This window comes from Rissa tridactyla, chromosome 9, assembly GCF_028500815.1.
Source record: "Rissa tridactyla isolate bRisTri1 chromosome 9, bRisTri1.patW.cur.20221130, whole genome shotgun sequence".
NCBI lineage: Eukaryota > Metazoa > Chordata > Aves > Charadriiformes > Laridae > Rissa > Rissa tridactyla.
The window spans coordinates 43,225,500-43,237,386 of NC_071474.1; the positions used below are offsets into that span (position 1 = coordinate 43,225,500).

The 11,887-nt window shown below is 51.4% G+C and overlaps 1 protein-coding gene across 2 annotated transcripts in view; it reads right to left on the bottom strand.

Moving 5' to 3' along the window:
- GABRQ (gamma-aminobutyric acid type A receptor subunit theta) overlaps positions 1-2,595 on the bottom strand; it is a 75,145-nt gene extending 72,550 nt beyond the window's left edge. For both annotated transcript variants that reach the window (XM_054214426.1, XM_054214425.1), the window contains exon 1: positions 2,516-2,595. In XM_054214426.1, the coding sequence (XP_054070401.1) occupies positions 2,516-2,595 (80 nt within the window). The remainder of the gene's footprint in view (positions 1-2,515) is intronic.
- Positions 2,596-11,887: the final 9,292 nt, after the last annotated feature.

Genomic DNA, 11,887 nt, shown 5'->3' on the forward strand with positions numbered 1-11,887 from the left:
TGTGCATGTGTGCGACCACATCCGAGTCTGCGTGGGGGTGACTGTGGGTGCAGACCTTGCCCCATCAGGTTATGACGAGACCCTGGGCTGTGGACACGTTTGATGCAGGAGCACAGAAACAGGCATTTGTGGGTGCCTGAGACTGGGTTCCCAGGTGCCCAGACTCTCTGTATCGGTGTGGGTGGAGGCATGTGGGACCACTGGGGAGTCTGGGCATGCGTTAAGGCTCTGGATGCACAGTCTGTGTATGTGCAGAGATTTCTCAACCGAAGAGGGATGTGCAAATAGGAGACAGAACACTTCCCAGGCCCAGCTTTGGTGCATGGACAAACCGCTCAGCGCTTGTACTGGGCGGGGGGAGTGTCTGAGCTGCATTCCTGAGCATGCAGCTTACAGGGGTACAGCTCTTCGTTGCATTGCTTTATTCACTGTAAAAAGGCCAGAGAGGTGTGCACAGGTGGACATTTTCAGAACACCATGTCTAGGCTTGCAAGGTCCGCCTGAACCTGTGGATATCTATGCAGGTATGTGAGGTTTTGCAATGGTCTTGTCTATTTATGCTCACTGTGGATTAACAGTGTGCACCAACATTTGGTCATCTCTAGACAGTCATTCCTAGGTACACAGATTTCCATATTTATAGGTTTCCATGTTCATAATATAGACACTATGCATTCCTCAAGGAATTTAGACACTTCTGTTTAGCTTCATGCAGGACAAACTCAGGAAGCAGTGTTACCTTCTTAATTTAGGCAAGGGAATTGAGGCAGAGACAGCAACCAACGTGCCAGGGGCCCTGCAGAAAGGGGCACAGTGGGAAGCGGGATTTAGGGGCTCTTTCCTCCTCCTCAGCTACAAGGTGGCCCAGTGAGGGCATAAACTGGCATCCTGATTAAGGCCAAGCTCTCTCTGTGCTCCTTTTGATCCAAAAAGCCACATCCCTCCCGCTTGAACAGGCAAGTTGTGCATTCGCCCAGCTGTGGCCGAGCAGCTGCGTGTAAGTGCTATTCCTGGCAAATGTGGGTCTGCATCCGCTTAGGGAGCACGTACAGCCAGCCTGTGAACTGAATTTTTGAATACCGTGTCCCTGACCCTCCGTGCTTTGCATATACGCTACACTTGCAGCCAAACAGCTACATACATGCGCACCGTGCTGCTGGCTGGGATGTGTGGGAGTAGCTGAAGGCATGGGCACATGGGAGAGTGTTTTGTCTCCAAGATGCGCACAGATACACATGCAGACTATGGGAAAATATCAGTCCAGATACAAACACACATGCAAGGACACGTCTGCGCAAAGGCTTTTGATACGGGCATTGCTCTTTACATGTTTGCTTGGACACTAAGCGTGCCCGCGTCTGTGTCCACGCACAGTGGAAGCGTGCATGAATGGTGTGGGTGAGGTGGGCACGAGTCTGCGCGTGTGCATGTTTATAACTATGGGAACATCAATCTTTGTATATACGGATCCGCAAGGCTGTGGCGGGGACCTGCATGTGTGCGTCGGGGACGCGCTGCTCAGCGTGCACGGCGGAGCAAGGGAATGCCACAGCTCCCAGCTCCCTCCCCAGCAGACTTCAGCACAGAGGTACAAACCCACCTGTGTGAGGAGGGAGGGCGAGGAGGAGCAGGCAGCGCTACTCCCGTGTGTGAAGGCAGCGGATAAACGCCCGCCATGGGAGCAAACAGGTGTGCTCTGTGCACCTTGTCCAGGCTGGACGGATGCCTGGATTGCTTGGATCACTCAAGGCGTCTACCAGGAACAGCTGCAGCTCGCGTATGCGGGGTATCAGTGCAAACATTGACATGGCTACGCGCAGAGCAGGTAAAGCGTGCTGCGCTCTGTAGGTGTGTTGCGATACACGTGTGTGCACCCGAATGGGCACGGATGGATGCGCACATGCAGGGATGCATCTGAGTGGATCACAGAGGATTATGTTGCATGCCATAAATCTGCGTGGAGGCACAGGCGTAGGCATCGCCTCCCGTACACGGCAGAGCCAGGGCTTTGGTAGGGGCACAGGGCGCTCGGATGCGAGTGTGGCTGCGTGTGTGCCGTGTGCGTGTGCAGGCACAGGCATGGCCAAGGCAGCCCTGTGCCGGCTGCGTATGCAGACAGCTCGGTGCCGTGCACTCCATTGGCTCCTGCCGTCACCATGTTCCCCAGCAAAACGCTTCATTTTGCCATTTTTCCTCCAGATCGTGTACCAGGGAGGTGGGGGGGGTGGGGGTGGTTGTGGGAGGGGGGGCGACGACACACACACACGACGCGCTGCAAGTGGGCTGCGAGGTGGGCTCCGTCTGCAGCCTGCTCCACATCTCATGTATGAGCATCCCTCCTCCCCCTAAAATGACACGGGCTGGGAAATAACAACAGCAGGCAGCAGGGGAAGCAATTTGGGGAAAGAACCCCCACCCCTTTCCCACATACAGATCGATGGAGAAAACCCCAAACAAAACAAACAAATCCTGTATCAACCCCCCTGTCCCCGCAGCCTGGGATCGCAATCCTTACCTTTGCGCACAGCAGGCGAGACAAAGAGCTGCTAAAGCAGAGACAATTCCACTCAATCTGTCTGCCTGAAATGTCCACATTTCCACAAAGACGAAGGAGGAAAAAAAAATCTTTGGAGGGGAGGGGAAAGAAGGATGGATCTTCTGAAATCCCCCTCCAAAAAAAGGGGGGGAGGGAAAAAAGAAACCAACCCCCCCCAGTTAATGATTTCCTAGAGAAAAAGAATGATGACAAAAACTAAAAAATGTGGGGGAAAAATATCCCCCCCCCTCCTTCAGTGCCAGTCAAAGAATTCGTTTCTTCTTCCTTTCAGCATCCTCTCAACAAGAGACATCCTCTGGCAATGGAGAAAATCCCAAGAGAAAGAAAAATAAAATGCCCCAAAATGGGCTCAGCACAATGTGAAATCGAATCTCACAGGTACGCGGAAGATGGAGAAGAAGAAAAAAAATTAAAAAAAAAAGAAAAAGAAAAAGAAAAAAAAAAGAACTCAGTGTCCCCTGAGCACTCCACTTGGATTATTTTTCCTCCTGCTCTTTTGCCATCCGGTTCTGCAGATGTTGCATGGCTCCTGCTACCCACCTTCAGAGAAGAGGAGGAGGAGAAAGAGAGCGAGCGTGTGTGTGTGTGTGTGTGTGAGAGTGTGTGTGTGTGTGTGTCTGGGGGGGGGGAGGTGTGAGTTATCTAGCAATATGATTTTATTCTGGATTTTACCTACTTGCTGTCCTCTCCCTCGTTATTTTCCGAGAGGGAAGGGGAAGCAACCCAACCCCACTCTGCTGTTTTGGGGGTTTTTTTATTTATTTTAGGGAAATCTCAGGCTCATCACTTGGAATGTTTGGGGCTTTTCTGAAAGGGTTAAAAAAAAAAAAGGAAAAACAAATGCAGCCCAGTAAATAAATAAATACATATATGCATGTGTAGAAAATAAATAAATCCCTGTCTGCGGAAGGCGCTGCTCTCCGAGGGAGGACTGGATGTCTCCCTAGTGCTGTTGCCGCAGCTCCTGTGGAGTTTTGCTGCTCATTGCAAAGTCACAAGAGGAGGGGAGGAGAGAGGGAGTTTGTGGATGGGGAGGGGGACTCTCCGGGCAAATTGGGATCCTGACGTCATGGCTGACAACATTAACCCCTGCTGGCTTGCAGTGGGGATTTTTTTTTTTTTGATTTTTTTTTTTTGATTTTTTTCCCAGGGAGGTGGGAGCAGGGGAGGGGATGGGAAAGGTGATGGCATTTTGGCAAGCGGGGGGGTTGCGCCTGGGCAAGAGTGGCTCAGCTGCAAGCGGTGATGGGTGCTGTGGTTGTCTGAAATAGTCTGATCAGCAAAGGCTGAGCTTCTTCCTTCAGCCACAGAGATAAAAAAGAAGGTGATGTGCTGAGACTCTCTCTATGCCACGGGGCAGGGTGGCCCGGTGGCCTTCTCCTGGGGGAGATCTGAAGCCTCTGGTGGGACTGGAGACTTCCGCAGGCTAGGGAAGCCCAGCTCAGCAGGGATGCTCAACTTTCCCTGGAGGGTGCTGTATTATGGGTACGATACAGTTTGTGGGGAAAAGGGAGCCTGAACTTCCAGAAATGCTGCTGAGGATCTTCTGGTGCTGTGGCTTTGCCTGCTGAAATGGTAACAGCCATTGAAATATTCACAGTCACAATCTCCTGTGCATCAGACTCTGAGTTTTATCCTAGAAAAATAATATAATTAAGGAGTTTTACACCTCTACATCAGGCACGCAGTAAGGTATTTCCATGAAGGATTTTTTCCTAGGAAAAAGAAAAGACCCGGAAGCACTTTGAATGCAGAGCAGAAGCTGTGGCCCGAGGAGGAAAGGTCTGAGCTCTCACACCAGGACCGTCCTGGACGCTGTCTTCTCTGTACCTCCCTGGCAGCCCCGAGCAGACCCTCCCAGCAGGTAAGTCTCCTCTCCTCTGGTGCTGGCTGACACCTATGTGTGGATGGTCTCCAAAGCTGTCTGGGCCAAGAGGGCAGAGCAGGGGTGTCACTGCAGCTGGGCAGGATGAGGACCAAAATGCCTCTGAAGGGGCACAGGGCAATGCACAGCGGCTGCCAGGCAGTACCCTCGTCCTGCCTTTCTCTGCGGGGAGATCTGCCCCAGCTGGGTAAATCCTTGGCTCTGGGGTTCAAAATGCTCACTTCCCTCGTGCTTGGCATGGCTCTTCGTGGTTTCCTCATCAGAGACACGCCACAGATCAGGTATTCTGCATCCCCTTCTCCCACAAAGGGGGCTGGAGGATGACCATTTTGAAGAGCTTCCCCATTACAAGCCGGACTGAGCTATCGTGATGCAGAGACATCAAAACAAGGAAAAGCTGGGTTGTGTGATGCACTGTCCTAGTGTTGCAGCTTGGGCCATCTCCCCCGTAGCTCCTGTCACAGCAGGGAGGTCCTGGGGGCAGCCAGTATGTGAGGCTTGTGGGGAAGAGGAGCACTGCAGGAAGGTTTTGCATCTACAACAAGGCTGTGCTAGAAAGGGAGAGGGGAAAAAGTCTTCTCTGCTGCTGAGGGTGGTGGAAAATGATCTCTGGTTGGTTTAGAGCCTGGACCACCCCTGCTCCTCCAGACTTCTGTGAGTTAAGCTCAGAGCAGTGATCTGCCACTGTGTTTTCTCACAGGCCGAAGCATCTAAGTGGCACTTGTCACGCACCAGTGAATGTGTGTGGAGTCAGGGTCTGGGATGCAGCACGCTACCCACGGGCTTTCACCACAGACCTCTCGCTGTGGCCTCCCAGTTAGACGCAGGGACTCGACCATGACATCCAGCTATGGCTGGTGCTATTTAGCTGCATTGTAGCCCCAAGCAACTGCTGCCTGTCTGCCAAAGCGCTGCGCTGGCTGCTGTGCCAAGGATGTGTGCCCTCAGGATGTCCCCTAGCTTCCATATGCCCTGATGTCATGGGCACGACACGCTTCGTCAACTCCCCTAGAAGCTTGTGGCTCCCTGATTCCTGTGGCTGGGGGCTTCACCTTTGCTAAAGGGTTGTGGGGAGGTGGGCCAAAGTAATAGGGTTTCCCCGTGTGCCTGTTGAAGATGAGGAACCAGCCCGGCAGATGTGGGCTGTGCTGGGTCAGGCTCAGCCCCACCTTGAAAAGCAGCCAGTCCCACCATTTCCACAGGGCAGTTCGTCTCCTCTGTGCGGTGACTTGTGCCTCACCCGGTGTGGCTGGCTCCACAGTGCAGGGCGCAGCCAGCCGTGGCATGGATATGCCGAGGTCCTGCAAGATCTCTCCATGTGCATGTGTACCACCAGGAGCCCTGAGCCCAGGATGAGCTGCCCTGGCTTCTCTTGGGTTGTACAGGTACGGTATTTACCGCTGCTGCTGCTGCTAGCACACAGGTCTCCTGGCAGCAGTGTGTTTCTGAAGCACTTATTCTGAATTAAGCTGCTGGGTACCAGTGAGGAGCTCCTGGGGAGACGAGAAGCACTTGCCTCTGCCAAAGCTCTGGGCACCAGAGGCCCCATTTAGCCCCTCCTGGGCCCTTCCGCTCCTGCCTTTTCTGTCCCCTTAGCACTGCTCTCTCCCACCAGCTGTGAGTGCGTGTTACTGGCAAAAAGGTAAGTGGAAAGCAAATGTCAGAGGCATACATGAAGAGGAAAAATTATGCTCACAAATGGTGACATTTGTGCTTGCAAGTTCACCCAGTCGGGAGCAGAAACCGTGTCACATGAATTATCTGACCACTCAGCCACAACGGGGAAACTTTGCAAAGCCGATGGCTTAGCAGTGAATGCATTCAAAGAAGCTGTTGTGTGCTCTTGAATAATCTACCTGAAGCCATGTTCATGAATAAAGGACTGCTTCGGAATTAGTCACCCATCTCTGCTGAGTCTCATTAAAGCTGATGCACATTGATATGTGATGATGCTCGCTGAGGTGTTTGTTTCTTGCTCTCCGGGAGATGGCTGTCCTTGAGGCCCTCCCAGAATCCCAGATGCTGGGTCTCCCTCCCCTGCTGGGGCCTATCCGCTTTCCAGTGAGAGCCCAGCAACGGGTTTTTCTGAAGTTCATATACTGAGTCCAAAAAAAAGCTGTGAGAGGCTGCTGGAGATGACATGCTGTGGCTGTAATCACCCTGAAGAGGCCATGGAGGATTGTGTTTGTGGCCATTTGCTGGCCTCCACTAACAAATAATTCATTTTCACTCCTCTCTTACTTGTTGCTCTGCTGCAAGCTCCGTACCCTGACCGCCCTTCTTATCCTGTGGCCACCGCTGACTCCAAGTTGCAGTCAGTGTGACGGTGTTGTGCCAAAAGCCTCTACAGATCATGGCTTATGTCTACAGGCAGTGCAATTTCCTGTTTTAACTTTCCCCCCACACACACCTTTTTTTTCTTTTTCTTTTTTATTTTTTTCTCCACGATGTCTTACGGTTGAGCACTTGCTTTGTCTTCATCTGTGTGCTACCTCTGTCTTTGGGTTCACGGCATGGGAGAGAAGGACCGGTGCTGTCCTGAGGGTTTTGCACGAGCCAAGCAGTGAGGCAGTGAATCAGATTGTCTCTACCTTTTAGCAAACACAGGGAAGGAGTGGGAGGCTGAGCTTTGCCAGCACCAAGGCATGCTTTAGACCTCCTCTCCAAGCATGCAGATGCACTTAGCAAATGGATTCTGGGTAGACATTTCAGTAGAAAGCATCCAACATTAGGAAATACCATCATCAGAACTAGCACTAGGGAGCATCCAAAATACAGGTCCACCAGTACCATTTAGCTGTGTCACCTCTTGCCGCAAGGAGATGTCATGTGTCCCTCACAGCAGGGGGGAGCGAGGAGCTCTTTCCCTTGCCATCACTATTATCACATAAGTGCTGCTTTTCCCAAGGGCTTGCCATCAAGGTGGAAAATCTTTCCGGTCCCTTCTCCCCACTGGCAGGATGGCTGGCTCTTCTGTCAAGCCAACAACTCCCAGTAAAAGATGGTTGTTCTTCTAAAGGAGAAAAAGGACAAGAGAAGAGAAAGCAAAACAAACCAGGCACTAAACCAGAAGTTTCAAGTCCTGCAGGAAGGGATAAAATATTCCGTCTCAGAGCTGGCTCTCCTGTGTCAAAGGTGGAAAACACCCTGAAAGTAAATGAAGCGTATCTCATGAGGTGGAAAAAGAGAAGGGCAGAGGCAAGAGAAGCTTTCCCACCCAGTGTAGCACGCAGCCTCTGTCTCCTGCTGCAGCTGCGGCCAGGACTGAACTCACCAAGCCAGGGAGCCTTTGCAGATCCAGCAGGAAAGGTTTTCTCGAAAGCTATCCTGCAGGACAAATGCTCCATCAGCAATTACAGGGCCACCTAATCACCCTCAGGCATTGACAAGAGAAGACCACAAGTTGCTGCCCCCATGCACTGATGGGGCTGACAGCTACCAGCAACTGCTTGGATACCTGGGTCTGGCGTTTCGGCAGCTCTGTGTCCTCTAACTCACAAATCACTCCTAATGCATTAGTCCAGGAGCCCCTCTGCTTGGATACACCATATGCTAGATGTTACATATTCCTGAGGAAATATCCCAAAGACATAGTTTATATACAGGGTTCCCCATTTTTGCTGAGTTAAATATCCTTCATCACTTTGCAAGATAGTGCAGGCTTCTCCAGGGTAAGTGGAAATGTTGACCGTTTTTAGGAACCATAGATGGGTCGACTGGTAAACAGAGCTTTGCATGCAGTCATGTATCTCCTCTGTGCTCAAACCTCTTTTGCTAGAGGATGGTAAGTGTGGAGGGAAGGGTGAAAGGATTGTCCATGGAGATGGGTTTGTGCACCAGCTCCCATTCCAGCCTGTCTTTTAGCTTATGAGGCTGCAGACACAGTCTACTTCAGGCTTTCCTTCACTTGAAAAACGGTATGGCCAAGTGAAGGTCCTTTGATTATGAGAGTGCAGAAGTGCTCTGGTAACTGTGATTGTTGAGAAGGTTTAGCTCCCACATCTACAACGAAAGAACAGCCCTATGTGTGCCAGTCTCCCCATGCTGCAGCCTCCTGCCATGCACAGACAACCTGCAGGGTGACGGTGACACCATGCTGAGTCTGTGTCACAGGGACAATCTCCTCCAGCCATATCTGAAGGCTGGTGATGGGGGAGGCAGGTGAGTCGGGTCCACAGGGCAGTCTTATGGCTGACATGCAGCCGTAGCAGAGCTGTGGTACCCCGGGAGGCGTGAATTCATTCCTGCATGCGTGTTGAGGGATGGAGAGCCTTAGTCATCTCGTGAATGCATGTACGGCTGTATGTCCCCTGGCTACTGACTGCCGCGGAGATTGGGGGCAGCTCCTGGGCGGTGTCAGCCTGCCTGGCCCTGCTTACTGCGGTGGCGTGTCATGGACTTATCCTGTTTGCACGTCTCACCTCGGGGCTGCAAACACAATCTCCTGATCCGTGGCAAAGGCCTGCTCAGGTTTGAGATTTGCACATAAAAGGCCCCAAGTTTGTTTTCTCTTCGCATTTCCACAATGGTGGTTAGGAGCAGCAGCAATGCCCTTTGGGACTGGCATTTCTGTTCATATTATGACTGGCAGCGTGAAGGGCCCAAGGCAAGGAAAAGGCCCTTCAGCCCCTGCAGACAGTTAAGAAGTGCCAAAAAATGCCTCCCTGCTCATTATCGTTAACGATGGAGATCTGCTCTGACACAGACTGTGTATGTTAGGCCCATGTCTCACATGAGGCATCCCCATTTCAGAGGGTATAGCACCCCTTGCTCCTAGCAATGCTCCTTCCCATTTACACCAGCACAGAAGTCAAAGCTCCTGGTCTGAGTCATGGAGATCCAACAAAAAGTGCTGGAAGCAGCAGTGAAGTGGATTGCAAGGATCTAGGTAAAAACACCACTCGAGCACTGCATGGAGGTGTGGATGGTTTCAGCTCCTCTTTCTCCCTCTGTTCCCACAGCTCTCGTGCTCTGAGGAGGACCGGGGCTCAACACCATCACTCAGGAGGAGCTGTGAAACCCAGTTGCTGGTCCCCACTGGCTGTGGGGACAATGTGTTCCCAGAGCAGGTGCCACCTGGAGCTGTCTCCTCCCAAAGCCCTGCAGCATCCACCACCTGCACTGAGAGGCCACAGCAAGTGTGATAAAAGAGATCATTCCTGCACACCATGGGGCACCTGCGCTCAGTTTCCCCATTAACCTCAGGAAGGTCAAGCCCAAGTCTCCTGTGTCCCACACAAGTAGGAGAGAGTGAGTCCTTGACCGTATTATTTTATCCCATGACAAAGCTCGTGGTGGTGTCCTTCACATAAGCATAAAACTGCATTCAAAGTTTCCAAGGTTGAATGCACCTACTTCTTTGTTCATCATAAAGTCCTGTTTTTATTTTTCAGGTGGGAAATGGAGGCAGATACTAGCTTAATTACCTGCCTACAACGCACAATTTCAGTCCTTTAAAACTCCTGCTTCCTATTTAACTATTAGAGTATTCTCTTTGTAGAAGATTTAAAAAACTCTGGACCTCTGTAAGATGACATTTGAGATTAACAGGAAGAAAAAGACAGTAAGAAAGAGAAGTTTTCCCTGAGTTGATGGTTTAAATTGAGAGCCAGGAGGTTGTCTGTCCCTCTGTGAGGGACCAAGAACCCAGGAAAGCACAGCCAGAGCAATGCCACGTTGCAAGGGCTTCTCAGACCCAAACATGATGGACTTGTGCAGTTGAAAAGACAAAGGTTAGTTCTTTGGGTCTTTCAGTCACTGGGATATTTCAGCTCACTGATGATTTCAGAGAGTTTTTTAATACATAGTTCAGGTTCAGAATGAAAAGTTGATGCTTCTGGTGATCAGATGCACAAATGCTTCAGTAAGGGAAGAGAGGCAGGTGCCACGTCTGTGTCCTGGGGAAGGCTCCGATTTTGTTCTGAGCTACAGAGACGGGGCATGAGTGATTATTTTCATGGGAAATCCAAAACCGGGTGGAAAAACTCCCTTGGTGCCAGGTAGCACCAATCCCAATGACCTCTTCCAAAGGGGTTCACACCACAGTTGCACTCCCCATGAGGGAAGGCGCTTACGTTCCTGTGGCCCGGTGCCTGTAGAGCCTTTAGCACAGTACAGTCCTGTAGGCAGGTCCATGGAAACTACGACAGCAGAAAGTCCTGCCGCGCAGCACTGTCAGCCTGCAGCTTTCCGGCGTCACACCATGCCGGGAAGCCACTCTGCTCAGCTGCTTCCCCGGAGCAGACCAGGACCCCTTTACTTATGCGCTGGATCGAGAGGTTGTGCAACTGGTAGTGCAAATGCCCCATTCCCAGTAGAGAGGTCTCTGACTTCTCAAATTTGGTCTCTCCTAGTTTTGACTGGACACCTAAGCCAACTAGCAGGCTTGTTTCTGTGATGGAGACAGTATACTGACGCCGGTTTTTAGTGTGGAAATGCAGGAGGACACATCTGAAACGTGCTTGCTGAAGGCATATGCTGCTTTGGGAAAGGCATCCTTCCTCTAGGACTCCTCCTGCCTGGGACAGGGTATTTGCAATATGTTCTCACTGACAACATGATGTGTGCTCCTCATTAGCTCGGAATTCTATGTGAGATAATATTCATGTGTACTTTCCCATGGAGTTTAACCACTGCAGTGGTTGCAAGGGGCTTTGGCTGACAGCTCTAAAACCGGTAGCTGAGAGCTGAGTGACTTTTACGACCTGAAAAGGGTGATAATTGTGCCAAAATTTGCTCTCAGGAGTGTTATATGGCTGTCATGAAATGCAATTTGTACATTACAGGATGGAAGACAGCGAGACATGTGTCTTGCTCCTGAAATAGGTCTGACAGTCCATCAGCCTGCTGACAACAAGTAAGCTCAGGTCATGCCTCCACTTCTGAAGTCATCTTAGCTTTCACTCTGTGGATGTGGAAACATAACTCCTGTGTAAGTATGCGGAGTACCAAATTAAAGCCTGCAGACTGCCAGTCCTGCGCAGGCTGAAGGTGGGGCACTTGTTAAACACGTCCCTGTGGGAGACAAGGATCATGCCGGTGTTTCCTACGGCTCCCAAGTGTCTGACTTCCAGCCGCTTGTGGGGCTGTGCCCAGAGGGAGCTGCTGCCTTCAAAAAAACCCCCAGTGTGGGACTACCCAGGTGCCAACCTGGCAGAAGGGAATGTAAAGGGGGGAGCTGTGTATTAAGTACGTCTCCACCTTGGAAGAGAAAGCAGCTGAGACGGGCTCTATGTTCCCTCTTACTCTGGTCAGACACTGCCTAGATCCGAACCAGTGTAACAGAAAACACGGCGCTGGTCCCGCAGGGTGGCACAAGTCTCGCTGCCCATCCCTCGTGACTGCAGCATGGGAGGTAGATGTCAAGCATGAGCAAGCCACACAGAGAGGACAAGGAAACCATGGCTGCTCCCAACAGGAGTTACAGGTGTCTCTTTTCTCCCTTC